This window comes from Ambystoma mexicanum, chromosome 6q (genome assembly GCF_040938575.1).
Source record: "Ambystoma mexicanum isolate Mex_15411 chromosome 6q, UKY_AmexF1_1, whole genome shotgun sequence".
Taxonomy (NCBI): Eukaryota; Metazoa; Chordata; class Amphibia; order Caudata; family Ambystomatidae; genus Ambystoma; species Ambystoma mexicanum.
In genome coordinates this window covers 379942797-379968021 of record NC_090937.1, presented here as the reverse complement: position 1 = coordinate 379968021, position 25225 = coordinate 379942797, and the positions used below count along the sequence as shown (strand labels likewise).

Here is a 25225-nt window from a genome sequence, read left to right as displayed (position 1 = left end):
TTTGGCTAAAAGATGGCACTTGAGTTAGGATTTCACCCTGCAATATTCCTCAATCCACAAATAAACAATTGTAAAGATATATAAGACAGCAGCAGGTAATCGGGAATAAGGAATGGAAAGCAGAATTCGATTCCAACCTTCCCTCCCCAAACAAGAGAGAAAAACGGATTTGAAATCTTACACTTTAAAATGACATTCGAAAATGGCTGTGTAAAACAATGAATGTGTGCAAAAAATCCTTAAATCAGTACAAATCTCTATGGGAGCAACATTGGAAAGATACTAACAATCACAAGCTATAGTTTGAGCAAAAGTAAACACTTTGAATCCGAACGGAAGGTTGAAAATAATTTAGAATAAAATCACACATGTAAAACTTTGCAAAATTGTAGGTTCCCGTCTAAAATTAACCCAACGTTTTTTTTAAAATACGGGTGAAATTCACTGATTTGGAGTGCAGTTTTGGGTTGGGATATAGCTATAGCTCTTGGGTATAATCCAGAGTTGAAATGTCTCTAACTATTAAACTGAGGAAGATATGCAAGGTTGAACGAGAGGCGTTTTTAGAAAAATCAGGTAGTGAAAACAGAAAAGAAACTCAGTTTGGACAAGAAAATATTACTATAATTTTACTCTATGCTAGAGCATTCCGTCCAGAATACCAAGGAGGGACACAGTAAGCTCTAAAGTTGATTCAGGACTTCAACACGAGATCCCCAGTGTCCTCTCCAGTAGAACCAGTCGGATGACTCTAAGGATGATAATGACTAAAGAAATGGCGCTTAGCAAGATAAATCAAAGACAGGATTGCAATAAGGATTCTGACAATGTTACAAGTGATTAAGGTAAGGATAGGATGGTTTAGAGATTGGGATGGGCAAGACAAGGTATGCTATGGTTTTCTATGATTCCTATCAATACTTCTAGTCCACTTTAATTTAGGATTTTGGACCATCAAAGGCTCTGGTCATCACACGGATCGGGTCTAACCAAGGACAGATGGGCAACTCGGGCAGGACAGGATCATCTAGGCCGTACTGCTCACCGGACTGCACTGGACTGGCCTTTCTGCTTACTGGAGACTGGAGATCAGTGGGATGCCGAGTTTGGAGCAGGAATGCATCTAGTGGTAGCAAGCCAGACTGGATCCGGATGCATCCCTTGGATTTTCAGGATTTTTAGAACTTGAGGCCTAGCTGAAAAAGGGTCAGGATCAAGTAGGATGAAGAAAGCCGGAACAGGACGCCACGCAGGAAATCGGGAAGAAAGTCAGGAATCCGTGTGTCTGTGTTCTGTCAGGTTCCCTTATTCATCATGCCAAATGACATCACTACAGTATATGGCAGGGGCAGGCTTATTATCCACACCCATAATTCTAGGATTGGGCAACAGCATAGTTTCCGCCTTGCTCTTCGCTGATTGGATCACAGAAAAGGATGCCATGTTTATGGGATGATTTTTACAATGACTGGAAACCTCCCCTAGCTACTGGAACCAAAATCTCATTTTTCCACAAATACATATTTATACAGTTATAACCTCTGAGAAAATCAGATAACACAGGTTACATATTTTCTGGGTCACATTTGAATCCAAACCCCAAGTCTGTGGGACCTGTTTTTGCCTTTCTGCTACATTTTGGCAATTCTAAGCATGAAAAAATTGGCCTATAATCTCCCAACTTTGTACACAGATGTACATTTACCCCTGGAATGTGTGTACAAAATGTTATGTGCGCAATATCAATACTTTCCCTACAATCTGTCATTCTTTACAACTTCGGTTCCTTATGCAGTAATGAGTGCTACCAAGTCTTCACAGAAATAGCATAAAATTAGATTTAAAACTACAAACTTTTCATATTTTTCCCTCATTCTTGCTGCAAAGTTAAATGTCTTTAAAGTTCAGTTACAAAATAGGCTTTTTAAAACCAAAAGGAAGTCTATTGTCACTTAATCAGTTTTTTTTCTTTTCCCCAACTGCAAGCAAATGTCAATTCCTTTGAAGCAGAATGAGGGGCCTCTCTTTTGATTGAAGTTTACTGCCCCTCACACTTGACAGGTGAGTGTCTTAGCCTGCTATTGTCTCAGCCTGGAGCAAAGACGAATGTCTGATGACGACTTGGGAAGTCCCTTTGTCCTGGGTATTCAAAGCCTCCAAGCTAGCAGTTAGCCTTTCCTGTTCCAGAAGTTTGAGGTGTCTCCTTTTCTCAGGGCTAGCAACTGGCAGAGGAAGTTCATTTTTAATATAGTTTGCCAATTCAGCCTGGGTTTTAGCTTTGATTTCATCCTTTTAAATCTTGACTTTAAACCTATAGAATTAAAACAGTTTTTAGCTGTATTTTTAACAGTAACAAATCCTTTTATATTTCTAAGTAATCAAGTCTTAACACAATAATGTACTTTTAAATAGGCGATTTTCGCCTTTCAGTCAGAAAAAAACCCACATTTTACTATTTCTTTAAAGTCGGTTATCATCTCCAGCAAATATACACTTTGTGCAGCTATAGTTCTTTTCTTGAGTGCTGGAATTGCTTTGCAGCATGGATACAGTTACAGGCATCTATTTAGAGTCTTTCTCTGGACAGCTGATTCTTGATACTGTTGCAAAGAAATAGCTGTGTTTTCCGTGTAAAATGAAAACAAAGCCCCGGGTTGATTTTTCAAGGATGCATTTCACAGGAGCTGTCATTCAAATGAGGCCCGGTTCCTCTGAGACACAATTAATGATCTTGAGCATTGCAGGGCCTTTTTAATCACAGTGGTTCATGAGAAATGGATGAATTTAGCACCAAGCAGCACTTTTAAGGTTGGGGAAAGTGTCATTTTAAAGAGGCATTTTGGGTTTTCAGCACAATCCAGGTTTAATGTTGCAGAGCACACTTGCATTCTCCTGCAGTGTGTCCTCTGTTTCACCCCCCTGAAATGTGGGTGGCAGGGTAGTGCAGCCATTTTCTGGTCATTACAAAAATGCAGTTTGGAGATCTTGCCACAAACAGGAGTCTACGCCGCCATTTTGCTGTTTCTTGCCGCAATGCAGCAAAGTGATGTAGTATAGCACATCTGACTGGGTCAAAATATCCCACTGGGTCCCACGGCAACCTCCTGTCACAGAACAATGGTGCAATTCTGCATCACGACCCAGGCTCCCTCAAGCTGACAGTGTGGCTCCTGATCACGCCGAATTCGCCCACCTAGACAACCCGCAGGAATGGTAGCGCATATTAACAGCAGCTCGGGCACCTTCCACTAACAAATCTTACAGACAGAAATGGAAAAGGTTCTGAGCATGGTCTTCGTAGCAATCCAACCATCAACCACTGGCCATGCAACCACAACAGGTTCTTCCCTATCTACTGAAGCTGGCAAAGGAAGGTCTTGTGATCTCCTCCAGAAAGGTACACCTGGCAGCAATGTGGGCACATGTGAATCCAAGAAAGATACCAACTCTGGAGGAATGGAGTTTTAGGTAAGAAACTACTCCTTTCCTCTATACCCTAGGAAGTTTTCAAGAGGGCCTTCAGCTCTACCCCTTTTACCACAGTCCATTACAGCCAAATCACCCTTCTGCTGCAGATCTGTTTTGTTCCAGTTTTCGTTTTCTTGAGACTTTTAAAGTAAGGGGTATTTATAGACCGTTGGGGAATGTTTTCCTCTCTCTCCCTATGCTGTGCCTCGCATTGTCCCTGTTACAGTCTCTCCCTCTGCTGCTGTTAGTGAGTTAATTCCAGGGTTTGTCATCTGACTCTGCTGGTTCCTCTCTCTCTTGATTGTGGCTGTCATGCTAGACTGCACTGAGCTTCTGGTGGCCTGCTGCTGTAGTCTGGACCCCTGTTTGTGGAGCCCAGGGCTGTTGTGGGGATCAATTCCGAGTTCTTTAATAAGTGGAGAGTCTTCAAAACAGCAAAACGTTTATTAAAGCAAAAGTGGTCTGGGTTTTGCTTGTTGCACCCAGGTGCATTCTGGAAAATGTAGTTCAAGGGCGGAAGGTTGCTGTAGTTCCTGGGTTTACTACTGGATTCTCTAGCTGCTCTGATCTTGATGGCTACTTGGAATTTTCTGAAAGGACAGAAAGACAAACTTGGGCAGGAAAGAGGTTTTTGGGTACATAGACTGGGACGTGGTACCAATAGCCCTACATGTATGCAGGTACGTTGGGGAGTTAGGGACTTGAAACCCTCTCAAAGCTCCCCCATTCCAATTCTGTGGCCCCCCTGACCCTTTCCCAGTCAGAAAGGTCTACGTGAGGACCCTGAACACAGGGCATTCTTGAAAATCTCCAAAACAGTGAGCACTCCAGATGTACATGATTTATGGATGACACAAATCTTCCTGAAAGGCATCTAGTCTGAAGTCAGCACCTTGCTGTCCGTGAATGTTCACACAATAACAAGTGGCAATACGGTTGGCTATGGCTAAAATTATGTTAAATCCACAGTACCATTTTGACAAGCGACTGCTTCCACTTACTCAGAATTCACCTTCTGCTAATGGAGTTGATGTACCCCAAACAATACCATGGAAATAACCCTTTTATTTTTCTACATTTCCCATTTGCCATTGTTATTTTTTAGAACTGGGCATGATGATTGAGATATTTACACACCAGTGCAGGATTGGTGTATGGTTGCTAGATAGTGCAAAGAAGCCTCGATTGTTAAAGCCTGTGCTGTAACGTATTCAGTTCTGTGAAAGTAGAGCTGGTGTTCCATGCCTGACAGACATCCCCGTTTTCACAACTATAGCTGCTGACCACCTGCAGAGCATAAACCCAGATATAGCACTCATTTATAAATCCTTGACAAATTCCTTATTGATGCATGTAACCCGCTATAAGACAGACTTTCAAAGATAATCCCCGAAATTAATGGAAGTAACTGACCTCTTGAGTTGTGATGAGCGATCGATTCTCAAAAATATTCGATTGGCTTCAGCATGGAAAGAGTAGGAGACAGGATTTCAGTGTCCTCCTAATAATAGTACGTTGATTAGCCACATCAAGACTGTTCATCGTCCTTTTCAACCACAGAACAATATGGAGAGAATGTGGCTGCCCCTTGTGGCTAAACAATTTTCATTACAGTCATAGTAAAGTACTGTGTACACTGCAAGCAATTCTGCCATGGATTATGCAAAATTTTTAGGCTTTCCTTTTATCATCCGTCAATGCTTTCAAAGCCAGGTTGAGCGAGCTACAGCAGTGGCATGTCATACGTGGGTACTCCACTTTTGCTAGATACCTGTTGAACATTGTTTATTCTGGTATTGTTCCATTTGTGAATGTTATGGTTAGAAAGTAATATGTATTTCTCTCACAAAGATGTTGATGGGTATGACTTTTTTATCCTTTTAAAAATGCTCCAAAGTTTGGCAAACTGAAGAAAGCTGAATTTGTAGGTCCTTGTGAGTGAAATGTCTTCCTATTAAAGGTTAACACACACATATACACAGCATTAGGGCAAAGCTCCTGTAGCTAGGAGTAGCAAACCTCCCCTGCCCCCCCAAAACTGAAGTGCTTTAAAAGTGGTCACCTATAATGTATACAAGCACACTTTATTCTTTTATTTTCAGGCTACGGAGTCCCAAGATAGCAAAAGCAAGAAGACTGCATCTAATTCTGAATGCAAGCCAGCAGCTGTGTCTAATATTAAACCAAATGTGGGCCATCAAACAGAACACAGGAACTGCGAAGGCTACAAGGATTCAACTGCGCAAGATACTGAAAACAAGTTTCCAACTCTTTCCAAATGCAAGCCCGCTCCAGTGAGCATTTCAAATTACCAGCCAGCTTCCTCATCCTTCATAAGTCCTACAATAGACCTTAGAACAGAGCTCGGTTGCAGCGAGGACCACAATTACTACCTGCAAAGTCTATCAGAAGCCAAGAGGAAAATTGATGATTTGGAGAAAAGACTGGAGGCAGCAAATAAGAAAATCAAACATTGCCAGCAAAGGGAACGAAGGGTGAACACAAAGTGTACTAAACTGAAGTACATGTTAGATGATCTAAAAAAGAAAAGCCTATCGGAAGAATCTGCAATGGAAGCCATAGAGAGCACATTGGGTGGTGTTTCTTTAGAAATACTTCGTAACGAGATGAGTAACCGTTCGAAGGACCCACATGGACATCGGTACAGCACTAGCCTTATTGAGTTCTGTCTCACCTTATACTCCTATTCGCCTAAGGCGTATGAGTATGTAAGGCTGCATTTGGCAATTCCTCATCCTCATACATTAAGGAAATGGATGGATATTACTGATGGGGATCCAGCTTGTAAGTCCCTAACCAACTCTCGCCCTCAGGAGTAGGGCACATGATGTTGCCATTTGATTAATATCCTGAAAGTATGTTAATAAATGTGTTGTGTTTTGTATAGCCCTTTTAAAGGACATTGGACTCATGGATTTTGATAAAGACTTTGTTGAGTTTTACTACTGTCTCTTTTTCTATGTTATTCCCTTTTGATGTGGCTGTGGAGACTCATTTAATTTTTCTATTTCCTGCACTGTGTCAAGGATGGCTCTAAGAACAATCTCAACGCTTTGCAGCAGTTCCAGGGTTTATATTTCAGTTTTGTGGTGGGCTCTAGAGCCAACCCTCTCTCGTCTATATGCACAAATACTACTCTAGCTCAGGCGTGCCTAATTCCAAGGTTCGTATTTGCTGAATGTTGCTCTGTACTGTCTGGATTGTTCCTTATGCTCGAAGTGAGGTACCTAAAGGCCTATGTCTTATTTTTCTAATCTCCCTCTGGGACTGCCTAGGTGTCCCATGCAGTATTTAGTGGTCTAAAAGGGAAAGTTGATTGGGCCATTCAGACACTCTCCCGATGTACGCTGTTTCCTTTCATGCTCACATGTTCCTTTCTGTGCTCCTTCAAGTGATGTTCTCTTCTCACTTCTCTTCTATCCCAGCTCCTCCCACCCTCACTCCTTCTACTCTCTGCATCTTCCTCCTCTGTCCCCCTGCTATATTTCACTCTGTCTAGGCTCGCCTTCACCTTTTGATGTTAATACTATCTCCCTCTACCCTCCTCATTCTACTACTACAACTGTACCCTCCTCCACACTGCTACTCCTCCCTTGTCCACACTATTGCTCCCTCCTCCACGCTACTACTCCCTCCTCTGCACTACAACTACCACTCCACCCACCTTCTTACTCAAACACACTCCTTTCACTCACACATTCACTTCAGTCACTCTCTACACTCCCTAACACACTTGCCATTCTTTCATGCACACTCGCAATGCAGTGCCATTTGCGTGCATTACCAAATACCTCGCCCTCTCCAGGAATCCCTGCCATACTCCACTTCTGCTTTCTTACTTAAAGTCTTTTTGCCAACACCTCTGACCTAATTGATCAAACAACCCAAACCTTCCTGCTTCTTTCCCATTTTATGCTCCTCCTTTGCCAGCCATTGGACCACTTGCCCTTCTGGAAGGTGGTACAAACAGTGAAACCATTAAATAGTGGTCTAACCCCCAAATGCTCGGCCGCTGATTAATAGTAATGGCAGACTGGAGACTGCTTTGGCCTGGTTTCTGTTGGGGGATGGGGTCTTGGCTCACCTTAGGTAAATCCAGCATGTGTGGGGGTTTGTGCCGCTTGTTGTAGTCCTTGGTCTTTAAGGATTGTGCTGCAGTCCATGGCTGTTTGTTGCCCAGGCTGGGAGGTGTTGCGTGTTCTGCCTTGCAGCCGCGTAAATGCAGCGGTTCCTTTCCCACTGCCTCTCCCTGCTGTTTGTTTTCTGCGTTGGTCTCCGCAATCAGCTCAACATATACATCCGCAGAGCTGTTCACTCTGGCAGAGTGGGGTCCCCATATGGACATATTCTCAGCACTAGATTGGTGTTCTGTCCCGCCATACACTTGCTGTAGTCTTCATCTGGTGAGTTAGCTCTCGGGAACACAGAAAGAATCTGGGGAGCATTTGGTTCATGAAGCATGGTTTGAGGCAAAGGCGTTCTCTAGAAATATGCTGGCACAAGGTTGGGGGTCAGAAATAGAGGCCCTATCGTCTGCCATCATCCTACCCAGGGGGTGGGCAGAAGGGGGTAGAATTGGCTCTGGATTTCTGCCTGGTAGGCCTCCCGGGGAACTGGCTTGTCACAATTGCTTCACTTGACGAAATCAGAAGTAGTTTCATATTGGCACAAAGCTGTAACAAAGCAAAATCCTGTTCGCAAGGTAGACTTGCAGTATTCTCATAACAAAAGAACTTGGCAGCATGTTGGAGCTGTAGTCAGGATCTCGAATAAATAATAAAAATCTATATTCAGACTGCGCTTCCTATTTGAACGTACGGCCTATGACATACTAATCTACGTGCAGCTGGATTGATCAAAGCCGGCACTGATAGTAGTCATGTCAGTACCCCTTCTTTTTCTACGAAATAATATTTTGGCTCCTCCACTACCTTCACTCTTTAGCTTTGCCGCTGGCACCAATACCTGATGGAAAAGCAGGCAAAGCTCATTTAACATTCTGAAAATACATGTGTGCCAGTACCGGAGAAAGAAGTCTGCAAGCTCTGAAATAGTTGATGCTGTGGGAGGAGGGTAAAGTTGTTCTGTTTCAATCGTTCTCGACCAGGTGTGCCAACATTGTGAAGTAAGCATCTTTACACCTTGACAGGGAGTTTGCACTCATGCATTTGAGGAAGTGGTAGGTGCAGACGCCAAGAATAGTACGTGAGAGACCACATTTGTTTCAGATGGTAGAAGAAGGCTACATTGGAGGAAAGTGTGTTCAGCAGAATCCAGTCATTGTTCTATGGGTGTCAGGGATGCGCAAGAGAACCGGTCTAAATTTTTGGCACTAGATCTAGCACGAAAAAGTGAGTCTTTTTCTTAGTGGTGGTGTGCAAGTACAAAAGAGACTATGTATTTTTTTGAAGTGTTTTTATTAGTTTCAAAGAAAACCTAGGTATGTTTGTGAAATCATGCTGGCAGTCTTAAATCGGTGAACATCGAAGTAAGTGGTTTAATTTAAGAATCATTCTTGAAGGAAACATGTAAAAAATAACGACAATTGGTAGATTGCTGCCGCAGAACAACAGAGGATACAAATGGTCCTGCACAAAGTGGCTAGTAACGGGAACATAAACTGCAGTGGAAAAAGCCATAATTATTATACATGCTTTAAAGAAAGAGGTTGCTCAGTCTCTCCTGATCTCTTGCAGTTGAGTCGCATTGAAACCTTAATATAATTAAAAGTACTGCACTAGCCTCGCTCGGTTGAATAAAATCAATTAGCAGAGACCACATTTCTATAAGCCCATGGTGCACTGTACTTTTTGCAACAGTAAGCTTGTCCATCGCTGATTGACTGAATCCACAGTTCTTGCAAAAACTTCACCTTCGCCCATAAGTGGCCAACAGAAATCATGTCTGCAAGGAGAATCTGACTAATAGGTTTGCCACAAGGTGATCTTGGCTGAAATATATCGCTCTTGTTTGCTGCACCCAAGGTGGCTACCACTGGATCCCAAGGTAAAGAAGTTACGAGACCCTCCTATTCACCTCTAATATATATTCCAAGAACAATTGCTGTACCGGACAACCCCACCAAATATGTAGCATCATGCCTCTCCTCCTCTCCTGTCTCTTTCCTCTATTCATGCCTTTGACAATGCTTTCTCTGTCTTTCACTATGCACTTGTGACTATTTTTTTTAATTTTTTTTATTTGGTATGGCTGATAAAATCAACCTTTCAAATATATGAAAATACAATTAACAATGTACACTTAACAATTCCACATTAGGTCATTAGTCATAAAAATGCAAAATTATTTGATTAACTGAATTTCACAATGTATATAACAAATATGAAACATGAATAAAAAGGGCTCATTTGGTATCATTATCATTAGATAAGATAGCATTTAAGAATTGTGTTATGGCAATTCTAATAGATAATTTTGTGCTCCTAAATAATCTGATCCAAATTTCATTTTCATCCATAGGGACATATGCACACAGTAAATTAGAAAAAAAGAAATTTCTTGTTGATATTAAAGCTGGACAGGTCACTAACAGGTGCTGTAAAGTTTCAGGAACATCTGAGTTTTCACAAAAACGACAGTAATTTAAATGTTTTGAAATCAGCCCTCTCCTTGCCATTATTTCTCTTGTCGGCAATAAGTTAAACCTAAATCGCAGATATTGTTGTCTCGTATGTGGCGCTGGAAATTTAACTAAATAATCTGCCATGGTACGCAGCTTTTTTGTCCAAACCATTGTTCATTAAAATCTTTGTATGTGCAGCATTTGGCCGTATTGCATATCCAATCATATTGGAAAAGCTTTAACTTGGCTCGATCAGGGTTTGTGAGGAGTGTCTCAAGCGATATACTTGCATCTGCTAGAGCGTTTAACACACAAGTTCGCCATTTAGTTGGAAAAAAGTCTTGGGAGTTTGCAAGATAAAACGCTACTGTGCTTAAGATGTTATTTTTAGCCAACCCTAACAAACATTTCCTGAATAGTGCGCACATTTTCCATAATAATTGTGAAAATAGTGATACCAAACCCATTTCAAAACGAATCATGGGAAGTGGGGCACAATTCGGTAGTTTTAAAACAGATCTCCAAAACCGTGCTTCACATGAGTCCCATATGTTGCTTCTGATAGGGAGTTTGGTATCAACTCCATATAATAAAATCGGAACTACTTTCGTTCGATAAAAAGTCATAATGTGAGTGTATGAGAACTTACCATAACGATACACAAGTATACTAGCCTGTGATTTCAACGTGTCTAATTTTGAATTGAGAGTGACAACATAGGCTTTTTCACTTTGTGTATTATAGATGGTCAAGCCTAGATATTTATAATTTTCAACATTCATTAGGGTGATCTTATTTAGGTGCCATTTATATTTTTTCGCACAAGAGATGTTTTTGACTTTTTGACAAACAACTACTTGTGTTTTCTCTAGGTTAATTATAAGATTGTTTTCTATTGAGTATGCGTATAGCTTATCCAATAGATTCTGTAACCCTTTAGGGGTCTGGGATAAGAGGACTAAGTCATCCGCATATAACAACCAAGCTATGCGTTGAAGGCCCAATTTTGGTGCATCACTAATTATGTCTACAAATGATTCACCAAGATCAAGAATAAACAAGTTGAATAAAAAAGATGCCAGAATACAGCCTTGCTTAAGGCCTCGGCCAGTAAGAATTAATTTAGAGAGCAGGCCTCCCATGGTGAGGCGAACTTGGATCGAGGTATTAGTATGAAGTTCTTTTATAATGGAGATTAAAGAAGAGGGACATGAAAAGCGAATTAATTTTTGATAAAGTAGATGGCGGTCAATAGAGTCAAAAGCAACCCTGAAATCGATGAAGGCCAAATATAGCAGGCTATTCCGGACTGCACACTGTGATTTCAACATATTTAAGATCATGATATTTGGGGCTGTTCCTAAACCTGCCACAAAACCCGCTTGAAAGGGATCTCTCGTTTTTAAATTAGAAGCCCAATTATTTAGGTCCCGGAGTACGATACGATTAAAAATCTTTCCCGGTGCATCCAATAAGGCGATGGGTCTATAACTAGCTGGATCAGACCTATTTCCTTTTTTGTATATTGGAAGAATAATTGAACGTTTCCATGAATCCGGGACTAATTGTGTCTGAATTATATTTGAAAACATGTTGTATAATATCTCAGACCAAATTTCGGGGTGTTGTTTTAACGTAAAATTCGAAAGCCCATCAGGACCCGGAGCTCGAGATGCACTTACTTTGTTTATAAAAAATAAAATGTCTTCTTTATCAAAAGTTAGAGTAAAATGGTTTGTTAATTCTGGCAGGTTTTGTCTATTTATATTTGAACATGGCATGTATAAATTTGAAAAATGTGTGATCCATGCCTGTTCTGACACATTATTAGATTGTTGAATTATTTGATGATTTGTAGTCACCTTATTAATTATCGACCAAATTTGTGAAGTGTTCTTTCCTGCTATCATGTTTAGCATTTTGGAGCTGTCATTTTGATATAAAATGGCTCGGTGTGATCTTAGCCAATTTTTATAATTTGTCCTTAGTTGAGAATTGACAATGTTTCTTAAATTGGGCGGCAGTCTCAAAGCTTGTCGCTTTTTCGAGCGAAATAATCTTTTTGCAGCTTCCACTACCCTGTCGAATACATGCACAGTGTGAATGCTAGACAACAGACATTTTTTGGCTTTGTGTTGAAAGAGTTGCATTAATTTATGATAAGGCGTGAGCAACTGGGAATGTGTAATAGCTTCAGAGGTTATTCTGGCATAGAATTGATTAAATCTTTTTAAAGAGGTGTCACTCCAGCATAGGCGATTACCACCATAATTGACAGTTACGAAATCTAGGGTGTTATTAATCGTCTGAACGCTTATCGATTCAGTTATATTCCAATGCATAGAGAGGCAGTTATGATCACTCAAAGATGAGGGATTTACTTCAAACTTATAAACTTGTGAAATGAGAGATTGACTTACATAAATGTAATCGATTATTGCGGAGGATTTACCTCTATGCCACGTTGGCTGTGGGGGAATGTCATCTGTAAATGATCCATTTAGCATTTGAAAATTATGTACTTCAATGAAATGGTTCCATAGTATTAATCTATTACAAAATGTGTGATGATCAAAGTAATGCAAATTTAAATCCCCTGTTATAATGATATATTTTATAGTGTTGTCAAGACTCACCAAATGCATTAAAGAGTTCATGTCTCTCATGAATATGTGGTCGGAAATACCAGCGGGGTTACAATACACATTTATCAAGGCATATATTGATTTACCAATCTTAAGTTTTATCATCTGCTGGAAACAATTTGGAGATGACCAGTCTTCAGATTCAATGAGGGGATTTTGTTTAACAGCTATAAGAAGCCCTGACGTCGGTCGTCCATGATTTGATTTATGGGCTAAATTTATGTGTATATTATAATTGTCCCAAGTTGGGACACTAGTAAGCCAGGTTTCTTGAAACGTGGCTATATCAACGTCATTAAGGCTTAATTCAACAGTGTTCAATAAATGACGAAACCCTCTCGTATTCCAACTGGTAAGAGAGACATGAGTTCGAGGCTTAGATATAACTAGCTAGTGCTCATTATGAGTCAACTGGCAATTGCAGGACTTTCTAAAGCCAACTGAGGATTTCTGGGTGGCAATTGTGTCAATGTTCCTCCCATGAGTGTCATTTAGAGGCGGGGATTTTGTCGTCGGAGTTTTGGATAAGAGATGACTAACTTCAACGACAAAACCTAAATCATATAGTTGATTTTTAGCTGACCATATGGTATTGACAACCACTCTAGAGTTTATCCACAGTTTTACTGAAGTGAGAATCTGAGCATCTTCAAACTCCACCAACTGAATATCGGTTGAGTGTATATCTTCTAACTCAGGGATTTCAGCGAAGATGGTAAGTATGGAGCTGCGATTCAGATCATATTGCACATTCGGGGGTTGACGACAAGCAATGATCAATGAATGCAATGCTGGTCTCTTGAGATCATTTTTGAGTATTCTTTTGTTCTTCAACAGAATAGGGTCAGACTTGGCTGAAGTCGAATCGGGTGGGACTTGTTTGTCTAGAGAGTTTGCTATGGTTGTTTCAATTAATCGTTGTAATTGTGGTCCCAGTGCTGTTAAAAGATGTTTTTCTTGTAGCGCAATGTTTATATCGGGCATTGTTTTTTCCATTAGTGGTGGATCAACTATGCATGTTTGATTGATTGACTTAATGCAGTTCGGTCCAAGAGAATTCTGGGTTAAAAGTTGAATCTTAGCAGTCCCAATTTCAGCCTCACAAACTTGACGAGGATTTTCTAATCCACTTGGGATAGATGTTTCTTGATCATAGAGAGAGGAGTTGCTAGTTGGATCGTAATGTCTAAAATATTTTTGTGCTGGTTGTGCTGACATATATGCGTCAACTGCACACCGAATCTCCTTTCTATGTTCTTCTAATATCTGCTGGGAAGATCCGCGTAAAAGAAGATTTTGATTAATTTGCTTTTCAGATTTATGTTGTGTGGTCAGTAGTGTGTGCTCTGAACTATCTACAGTGATAGCCAGGTTATCTTGATTGGGTTTCACGTGGTGTTTAGCAGCAATGGTGGTCTTTCCTTGATCGTTATTAGCATTATCTTGACGTGCTGAAGTCTGTAAATGGTATTTTTTGGAGATTGCTTTTGATGCCAAAACAATACGTTTCTGTGGGATGACTGAGGACTTGACTGATCGCTTCGCCATAGAGGTGCCGCAATTTTTTGGATGGAGCATGTTTTTTGTTTCTTTCTTGTCTGTCAAGGAAATTATAATGTTGTCTGATTCGAGGATCGATCGAGAATTAGAGACAACAGAGTCTCTCTCAGGAGTGAGTGATATTGGAATCGCATCAGGTCTTTGGCTTGCGTTTGCAACATATACTTCATTTGAACCAAATGGAGGTAGAGTTTTAAATTTACCAGTGCCAAGTTTTATTTGTATCTCATGATTGAGTATTGGTGACTGATTTTGACCATGATGATTTTTTAGAAATATGGGGGCAATGGTCCGCAGGGCCTCTTTGATTTGATTAGCAGTACTACTAAATGATGATGGTAAAATTGTTTTTAAAGAACTTTTTCGAAGGAAAATTGGAGCTATTTTTAAAATCTTCTGCGAAGATGATGTAGTAAATCCTGTGGATTGTTCAGAGGTCACTTTGGTGGTTTGCGAACTTGTTGATGTCATCAATGTTGTTTTCTTTACCCTCTCCATATCATTGGTAAGAACTACCTCTTGATTTTGTTTATTGATTGTAGTACTGTTCTTGACAATTTTTTGAGAGGTGTGCTTTTTCTTGTGTTTCATATTAATACCTTGCTCGCGTAATCTTTTTTTCCTTCTTGCTTCTTTTTTCCTTTGTTTCTTTCCTCCTGATGATGAAAGTTGTTGTGGACATGGACTGTGCACCACAAATTGATCTTCGTTAATGGCGACCGGATCAATTGTTATATGTGCATTTAAGATGTTTTCATTTTCACACTCAATACTTACATTGGCCAGTCTTCGAAATTCATCGAGAATTGACTCAGACAAAGGAGTATCATCTAAAGGCTGGTATTTGTCATTATCAATGGCTTGAGTAGAGACGGAGCTTTGATAGCAGAATTTTGTATAAGATTAAGAAGCTCCTGGAGTGTATCTTTATTGGATTCTTCTAGGGTATTTTTAAGCGCCATGGATCTCTGTATTGCAGAGAGATCCATTCCTTGTTTTACTGATTCTACTTTGAGTTCTTGTATTTGTTGCAAAAGATTGTTGTTGATGAGATTGCAACAACTCACCATCGCACCATCCAAAATGGCAACTTCTTTTGTTAATTCGATAAGGGAGCCTGTCTGTGACTGAACTTCACCCTTTAGCAGTTCAAAGACAGAGACTAAGGAATTTAGAACATAACTAAGAGCATGTAGAGTATGTGCAGAAGGACCAGGTGGATTTTGAAGAGGCTCGTCCTGCAAGTTTTGAACTTCAGACGGGGTATGAGGCATTAGTAAGTTGTTGTCTTGGTTAGAGGATAGAGAGTCTGATATCCCATCAGAATTTGATAGATTTAACTTCTCTAGGGGATGCATAGTTGTGTCAGAGATTGGTGATATTAGTGTAGCAGCGGCCTGAGTGGATGAGGATTCACCATAAATGAACACAGGCACAGCTTCTTTGAGAATTGTTCTTCCACCGAAGTGATCGTCAATTTTTTTCTGTATCTTTGATGTTGTAACAGTGAATTCAAGTCCCTTTTTCCAGTTTTCAGTTAGGGGAAGACAAGCTTCATGAGTTGCGTATGCTCTACTAGGAGTTAAAATGGGCGACTCTAAATGAATCTGTGCTGTGATTTGTGGAGGCTCTGCATTAGAGGAAGATGGTGACGGAATATCTGCTTGTGTGCTCATCGATGTATCATCGGGTATCATGATTGATATAATAGGTTCTTCCCATTCAGGTGTCTTCAGATCATCTCCAATCAGATTGCTGCGAAGTTTCATGACTTATATGTATAGAGTGGTTTTTAAATAGAACTTTTAAGATGAGCACCTTGTTCTATGATTTTAATTAAAATTAGTTAATAAAAGGATCACTTACTTTTACTAGCTCATCCGAGTCAAGGAAGTAAAATTCCGCAGTTTGTGCCAGAAGATGAATCACTATTAGTGTAGGTTTGTATTTCTACCAGTTCAAGTAGCTGGACCAAATACTGCTCAAAAACTTAGGGCCGCAGTCACAGCATGTATATACGCAAAATTATTAAAAATAAAAATATATTCAAATGCCAAGATACCTTGTTTCCAGGAGGCGGAATGTACAGCGAGTTTGGCTATGTGCCGGAACCCAATGACTATGCCTCTCAGAGCCAAACAGCAGCAAAACAGTTCTTGTAAAAGGGAAAAAAAAAAATTATTAGAATGCAACACCCTTTACTCCGCACCGGGCTTAACGCCGCAAGGGTGAACGGGGTTGCTTTTTCAGATGTGATCAAGTCACGTGATTGGTCACGTGACCGCCGATGGGCTCCGCCTCCTCCAGGAAGCGAGCGCGGGCTGAGATGGCAAGAGTCCCCCTGGCAGTGCCAGTCGCTGGTGATGCAGGTAAGAGGAGTGTTCTCAGCAGGATACCAGTTTGAATAGAAGAAAAGCTTGACTATTTGGCCAACCCTATCCTCCGCACATCCACACCTTCCTGTCACTGTCCTCCACTTTGGATCACCTCTGAAATTCAGACCCTCAAAACAAACATACACTGTCACCTACGATGCTGGCGCAAATTGCAGACACCCTAATCCCATCCTACAAAACTGCCCTTGCTGACTTACAATCTACACCGGTCTCTGCCAAACCCTCCTTCACAAACCTAATCTCCTCCCTTCGCAATCACCCCATGCCCACCAATCTTTGTTCACACCTCCCAAGCCAATATCCATTTCCTCCTACATTTCTGCTAATGACTTTGCTCACTAAATTTGCTCTTAAGATTTCTAAAATTCGTGAAACTCGCAGCCCTCCTCTCTCTCCCTCTGCAACTCTACTTCTGTGCACCACCGCTCCCACAACCTCTTCTAAGCTTGACTTCTTCTCCCCTATTCCTCCCCTACCCATCCTATTGAATTAGCACCCATCCATCACAGTGCAACCCCATCTTGCACTCCTGTTGACGCTTTTGCTTCCCAAATGGGGAAAGACTTGGTCTCAATCACTTACCCTTATTTCTCATTGTTCTTTAACCCCTCTCTCGCCGCTGGACTCCTCCCGGTCTCCTTCAAATCTGCGCTTGTCTTACCCATATTGAAGAAACCGTCTGCTGGCCCAAATGTCTGAGCATACTATCGCCCAGTTCCTCTCCTTCCAAATTATTCAAAAGTTCCTGAGCAGGTTGTCTTTGCCCAGATCATGAGGTACCATGAAGATAGTGCCATTGGAGAGCCACTTCAGTTTGTCGTCCGTAGTGAACACTCCACCAAGACTGCACACATGAATGTCTCCAACTTTCTCCCTAATGTTCACCTCTCCAAACTCTTTTATACTCATTTTGAACCTTTTTGCTGCTTTCAACATGGTCAACCACTGCTCTTTCCTCTTCACTCTCCACGACCTTGGGTTTTGCAAATCTGCTCCAGTCTGGACCGCCTTCTACCTGGAAGGTCGATTCTTTAAAATCCATTGGAACACAGAAACCTCTGACCCCACCCCTATCGCTGTCGCCGTCCCCCCAAGGATCAGTCCTTGGACCTCTGCTCTTCACCCTCTATACCACTGCCCTAGGAAAACTTACCTTATCCTTTAGCTTTCAGTTTCGCCTTTTTTGGTAATGGCACTAATATTTTTCTCCTTCACCAAAGCCATCTTTGAATGGATTACAAACTGTCAACTGCAATTCGTCACTGGATGGCTCTCTGTGACCTAATGCAAAAGTCTTCATTCTCCTGGCTTTCAATGCCATCCCTCCCTTCTGCTATCTCCTTCCTGCCTGACCTTCTTGCTCCCCCCCCAAGGCTGGCAATCTTGAGGTCCTCTTTGATGGTGACCTACGAGTGCAACAATTCATCACTACCACTGCCTGGGCTGCTCGTATCAACCTCCTCAACATTCAGATAATTGGTCCTTTTCTTACTAACCATTCTACAAATACTATAATCTACACTCCTATCTTCAGAAAACGTGACTACTGCTCAAGACCTCACCTTCTTCTCTAGTCCATCCTCCCTCTAGCTAAAGTCCTCAACTTTGCTACTCACGCTCCCTACAAACTACGCAGATCCTCCCTCACTTCTACCTACTGACAACATGGTGGTTGGCTCTCCATGCACAATCTCTCTCTTTTAAAGTTTCTTCCCCTAGGCCACAAAGCTATCAATGGTCTTGCTCCTCGGGACCTGTCTGATTGCATCTCTGTTTACTCACCATCTTGTTCCCTTCGATACTCCTCTGCTCTCACCTTCACATCCCATACCTTCTCTGTATCTCCCCTCTCTCTTCCGCTCTTTCTCTCTGCTCATCTCGCTCCAATGGAACCCACTGCCCTTAACAATCAAGCCCAGCCCAAATGTGGATCTCTTCAAAGCTCGGCTTATACTTCACATACTTGCTAAAAAAGAGCTCCTCTTGCCCTCTCCCCATCCTCCCTACCTTACCCCACTGCTGCCTCTGGTGATCCTTAATAATTGTTATCTGATAGCTCAGTTAATGTTTAGAGCTTTTCATAAGCATCAAATTATGATATATAGATTGAACGCACTAACCTGAACATCCAGCAGTAACCGGGAAGGCAATGGTAGTGACGATTGCGAAAGCTTCCCTATAAGCCCAATCACTCCCTACCCGGATAGAACAACCAGGAGAAGAGAGGACTGCGCACCCAGGGAAACCCTCTATGGGAAAAAACCCAGCGCGGCAGTGATGACACTGGATCTTGTCTGGATTCAACGCCCCAGAATCTTGCGGGAACTTTGTGATTCTGAAGTACGAATTCTGTCCAGAAGTATTCTGTAAATGAGATGGGACAGGTGAGAGAGGTTGAATACGGAACAGAAGAGTCCCACAGAAACCCTGCACCTACCTATATCTGCCTTGGATTTTCTAATGCCAATAAATTACGCTCTGTGTGTCAAGGAACTCGGAAGGCTGAAAGGATGGAAGGAACACTCCTAAATATACGGCAGAGGAGAAGGGTTAGTAGTATAATAGCAATATCTGAATGGTGGATCTATGAAATGAGAGGAGGGAAATGTCAGGAAAGTAAGTACCATAGAACGAAAGCAACAGCTTTCTACGGGCACAACTACGAGATTCGGACAGAGGTCTGGAGGGAAACTACGAGGAGTCTCAGCGGGCGGAGACAAAGATTCCCTGATATCTGGAAGGTTCATTTCTGAAGTACACAAGAGGAAAAAGGTTAGCAATCAGGCACAAGTCAGTGAGTAAAGATCCCTAGGAGGCGATCACTTACGAAGCCTCTGGACTAAGAGAGTAGCGATGAGCGGAGGCAAAGCAATCAGTCCCTTATATCCGGTCACATGACCCGCAGGCAGCGTCGGAGGCGAACGTGAAACAACTATGCCGGCACTCAACGAATAGCATGAAAGATACGCCACCATGCTGGGGGGATTCACAAATGCGGAACGGCAAGTTCTGCCGCGATGCCACAAGGACCAATGTTTATAGCAGGATGTAACAGTATGCCCCCTCCGCAAAGGCGGGGAACCTGGCTTTTCGGGATGCAGCCGGAAGAACTTGCGAACCAAACGAGGGGCATAAACCCCTGAAGCCAGTTCCCAGGACCTGTCAGCCGGAGAAAACACCTTCCAATCGATCAGGAACTGAAGACGACCCCTGTGGTAACGGGAGTCACAAATAGCAGCCACTTCAAATTCAGGTCCCGTAGCAGTGGACACAGGGGGTGGATGAGAAACAGAGGAGCGTTGAAAACGACCAGGTACTCCCATCTTAATCTGAGAGAGATGAAACACAGGATGTATCCGAGACCAAGAAGGAGGCAGTAAGAGTCTGATTGCTGCAGTGCCCACCAGGGACACCACACTGAAGGGACCAAAGAACCGGGGAGACAACTTAGAAGGAACCAAATGGCGGGGAAGAAATTGAGAAGACAGCCATGCACTGTCGCCAACCGACACTTTTGGAGCTGGCCTTCGACAGCGATCTGCAGTCTCCTTGGCCCGATCCTGAGCAGAGCGAAGAGCCCTTCGAGCTACTTTTTTTTTTTTAATAATTCTGTTTATTACGTTTTAGTAACACAACAACAAAACAGGCATGAGTCAAAGGCATACAACAGATCATGATAGTAAGGCAGTTTTCAAAGAGGCAGAGGGAACCCGGTGGGGCCGAGGGCCATCAGACATTCGTTGGGTATGGCAGGTAACCAATGTTAACAATAGTACATTTCTATTCCTCTCGGTACATTTCAGTTAGCGTCCAGCCATTTACCCCATATTTTCTGGAATTTGCGGGGGCACCCCCGTGCGTTGTAAATCCGGCGCTCCAGGGCCGCACATCTGTCCAACTCATTGCACCATCGGTTCACAGATAGGGGGTCGGCGGAGCCCCAGCTAGCCGCGATCAATCTTTTGACTGTCCCAAGTGCCAGTGCCAGAAATATTTTATCATGTTTTGAGAGATCCACTTCACCTCGGATTCCCAACAGCATCATTTTGGGGTCCCTGGGGATTGGTGTCGCCAGGGTGGCAGAAATCGTGTTGGTACAGCTCTCCCAGAAGACCTGTAAGACTCGGCATTCCCATAACATATGGTAAAAGGTGGCCGGTTCTGTTTTGCACCTGAGGCATGTCCCATCTTCCAGTCCACCCCATCTGACCATGGCAGTGCGTGAATAGTATGTGCGGTGGAGGATCCTCAGTTGTATAAGCCTGAGTTTAGAATCAATACCTATTTCTCTAGGGGACATTAATGCCTCTACCCAGTCCTCTGGTTCCATGTGACCTATATCCCTTTCCCATTTTTCTTTGAGCCCATCTAGCTGCGTCGCCCCGAAGGAGTTAAGGGCTTGATAGATCGTGGAGGTGACCTTGGGGGTAATGCGTTGCGGAAGGATGTTGGTCTCAATGGGAGTACAGGGGGGTATGGTCGTCGTGTCAGGGAATTGGGTGCGGATGGCGTGGGTCATTTGCGCATGTCGAAACCGGTCCATAGGTGCGAGGTCGAAACGCTCTTGCATGGCCTCAAAGTCAAGGAGATGGCCTTCTTGTATCACATGTGCTAGTGTGTGTATCCCTTTCGCGCACCAGTGACCCAAGGGGCCCATCTTCACTATTTCTGGGAGGAGTGCGTTGTGCCATAGGGGTTGAGATAGCGTTGGTTTACCTTTCCAGCCTATCAGTTTGTGCGCATCCCGCCAGGCCCAGCAAATGTGACGTGTCATTTTGGGTAAGGACGGGGGTTGGTCGTGGGTGGCGTACAGGGTCTGTAGTGGGGTTAGTGGGGTCATGCTCTCCATTTCAAGGCGGATGTGGGGGAGTGTGGGGTCAGCATGTATCCAGTCGTTTACCACCCCAATCTGGGCTGCAAGGTAATAGGTGCGAATGCATGGTAGACCGATGCCTCCCTCCCACACTGATCGCTGCAGCGTCTCCAGGGCGATCCTGGATTGTTTCCCTCCCCACAGCAGTGTGCGGAGGCGTCTGTCAATGAGTGCGAAGGTGTCACGGGGGATTATATGGGGGGCGTTTTGAAGTACATACAGTAGTCTGGGGAGGGTCAGCATTTTGAATAGCGCCGCTCTGCCCAATAGTGATAGTGGGAGTGATTGCCAGTGGGAGGTGTCCCTAATGAATCGGTCAATTATTGGCTGTAGATTGAGTTGTAGGAACCCACCTAGTGACGGGTCGAGTCTTATGCCCAGGTATTTGAGTTCTCTAATGGAGACATGACATGGGCAGGTTTCAGGGATCGCAGACTTACCTCCCTGGATCGGGAAGTAAATGGTTTTGGTTTCGTTTATTTTGAGGCCTGCGAAGCGCTGGTATTCCCTGAGGATGCGGGAGACAATCGGGCAGGAAGTGCGTGGGTTACTTAGGTATATGAGGAGGTTGTCCGCGTAGAGGGATAGTCGGTCTTCTCCCCCCCCTGGCCAGGCGAACCCTGTCCAAGTAGTGTTAGTCCTAAGCTCAATTGCGAGAGGTTCTATGGCCAATAGAAAAAGCAGCGGGGAGAGGGGGCACCCCTGTCTCGTACCCCGACCCAAGGGAAATGATTGAGAAGACCTGCCGTTCACCCTTACCGTGCCCTCTGGGTGTGCATACAGGAGTTTAACCCACGATATGAACGTTTGCCCCAGGTTCATTCGAGACATGATTGCCCACAAGGCCTCCCAGTCCACAGAATCAAATGCTTTTTCAAAGTCCACTGCCAGGAGGGCGAGTGGGGCTGATATTTCCTTGGCTCTACTCGGCGCCAACTGAACTCTGCGCAGGTTCATGCGGGTGGATTTGTTGGGCATGAATCCGCATTGGTCGGGGTGAATCAGGGTCTCAATAACCTGCAGCAGTCTATTGGCTAGTGTTCTTGCAAGGACCTTGGCTTCGCCGTTGATCAAGGATATTGGGCGATAGGAGGCACATTCCTCCGGGGGTTTCCCGGGCTTATGTATGACGACTATGCATGCCTTCCTGAGGTCCGGGGGGAGTGCCCCCAGCTCCTTGCTGCGTAGAAACATACGGTGCATGTGGGCGGGCAGTGAACCGCCGAGGCATTTCCATGTTTCTGTAGGGAACCCGTTGGGACCCGGGGTCTTCCCAGGTTGGAGCTGTGCGAGCGCCTCTTGTACCTCAGTTACAGTGATTTTGGCGTTCAGGAGGTCTGTTTGGCGCTGAGAGAGCTTCGGGATCTCGAACCGGTCAAGGTAGCATGTGGGTTCGGGAGGCAAGTGCTCGGTCGGTGGAGTGTAGAGTTTCTCATAGTAGGCGGCGAATGCTGCAACAATGTCCGAGTCGTCTGTGAGGAGCGTTCCGTCTGGAGATTCAATTGCCCGCACATGTCCCTTGGTCTGCTCGCGCCGTTCCAACCAGGCCAGTGTCTTATTCGCCTTGTCACCTCGTTCGTAGATTTGACTCCGGACTAACTGATGGGCTGTCCGTGCATTGTCTAGAGCCAGGTTGCTAAGGGCCACTTGTGCGGTGATCAAATCCTCCTTAGCTTCTTGGGTGGAGTGTTCCAGGGTTTGTTGTTCGCACTCCAGGGCGCGCGCTTCTGCCTCTTTGATCTTTCGGATTCGTCTTCGTTGGTAGGCTGAAACTTCCGAGATAACTTCTCCGCGGAGGACAGTCTTATATGCCTCCCAGAGCGAGATCGGGCAATCCACTGATCCTTCGTTGATTTCGAAGTATTCTGTTGTCTTCTTCTCCAGTTCCTCCGCTATTTCGGGGAGACGTAGGTGGTATGTGTTCAGGCGCCAATTACGATCCGGACCACGGCAAGAGTTCTTCATAGACAGTAGGAGCGGAGAGTGGTCAGAAATACCTCTTGCGAGGAAGTCAGCGTCAAGGAGCCTGTGACTTACATTGCGGGGGATGAAGGCATAGTCGATTCGGGAGAATGACTTGTGGACACCTGAGAAGAAGGAGAACCCAGCCTCGTTGTTGTGGAGCGCGCACCATGCATCTGTCATACCCAGAGCTTCGGCGAACATGGCGAGTGGTGTGGGGGCAAGACAGGAACCTGACCTCCTGTGAGATCTGTCGATTGTAGTGTTCATCACTTCATTAAAGTCCCCACCAATCACCCATACATCGGCCACATCCTCAAGCAACCGGCTCTGTAGCTCGGAGAGTAGCTCTTTCGTCTGTGAGGGGGGGCGTAGACTGCAGCGAGGCCCCATTTCTCGCCCCAGATGTCGGCCAGTATCATAACATATCGGCCCCGGGGGTCGATCTTGACCTTCCTGACCTGCAGGGGGACTCGCTTGTGAACCAGGATCATCGTGCCCCTAGCTCCTGTTGTGAATCCAGCCTGGTAGGTGTGAGAGTAGTTGGTTTTTTTTAAGAAGTTTGTGCTCGTGCCTAGCAAGTGTGTTTCATTTAGTAGGGCAATATCAGGTGAGTAACGGTTAAGGTACTGGAGCACCAGTCTTCGCTTTATGCTGGAGCCGAGGCCGTTAACGTTCCAGGAGAGCACGGTCACCTTGTTGGAGTTCATTCTCTCTGCGTGGGGCGCTTATCTGGATATCTGGAAGGATCAATGGTAGTCCTGTACGCTCGAGATTTGTGCAACGCTATACTTTCGGGGGGGATGCCCGAAGGTCTTCTCGTGTTGGTATATCTCCTGCCTGGATGATGATCGTGTCTGTGGTCTTGCCCATAGCCAATATCTGGCTCCCTTGCCAGTGCTTCTATGTGTCGTATCTTCTTGTTTCTTGTTTCGTTTTCTTTACGAACTTTGAACTCCCCCCCACCCTGTACTTCCCCTCCAACTGGGAGCACCTGTCGCCCAAACATTAAACCTATAACTTTATAAACTTCTTCGGGATAACCCGGGTGTGGTAACGCACGCTCAGCCTTAGGGGGCGGCGGCCGCTAAGTGAGCATTTCCACTCTACCAATCTGCAGTTTGGGCCCTACAGTACAGGGTATTCATCCTTTTCCCGCCGGGGTCCTTGACGCGTCGTCGTCTGCCTCAGACGGGGAACGAGGGGGCGAGGGTCTCCCAGGTCGGGGTCGCTGCGTGGGTGGGCCCGATGGCCCACGTCTCCCGTTGGGTTCCGTGAGGACGTGAGTTTCAAGCCAGTCCCATGCATCTTTGGGGTTGTAAAACAAGTGTGTAGCGCCCTCATACTGGACTTTTAGCAATGCCGGGAAGAAGAGGGCATATTTGATGGATAGTGACTGGAGCTTCCTCTTAACGGAGTCAAAAGATTGGCGGGCTTTTTGGACTTCTTTCGTGTAGTCGGGGTAGAAGCCAACCTTGTAGCCGTTGTATGTGATCGGGCCCATGGCCCTTGCCATTTGTAGGATTGCATCTCGGTCGCGATAATTCAGTAGGCGTGCGATCATTGTTCTGGGTGGGGCGCCCGGTATAGGCCGGCCGGTGGGGACTCTGTGTGCCCTTTCCACCGAGAAGAATTTGGATAGCTTCTTCGGGGCAAAGATATGAGTGAGCCAATCTTCCAGGAAGAGTTCTGCACTGGGGCCTTCCTCTTTCTCCGG

The 25225-nt window shown here is 44.1% G+C and overlaps 1 protein-coding gene across 1 annotated transcript in view; it reads left to right on the top strand.

The window, feature by feature from the left end:
* Nucleotides 1-11791, top strand: part of LOC138516052 (THAP domain-containing protein 2-like) — a 152718-nt gene extending 140927 nt beyond the window's left edge. Inside the window, exon 3 of the mRNA XM_069630864.1 lies at nucleotides 5571-11791. Coding sequence (XP_069486965.1) covers nucleotides 5571-6308 — 738 coding nt within the window. The 3' untranslated portion in view covers nucleotides 6309-11791. The remainder of the gene's footprint in view (nucleotides 1-5570) is intronic.
* The last annotated feature ends 13434 nt before the right edge of the window (nucleotides 11792-25225 follow it).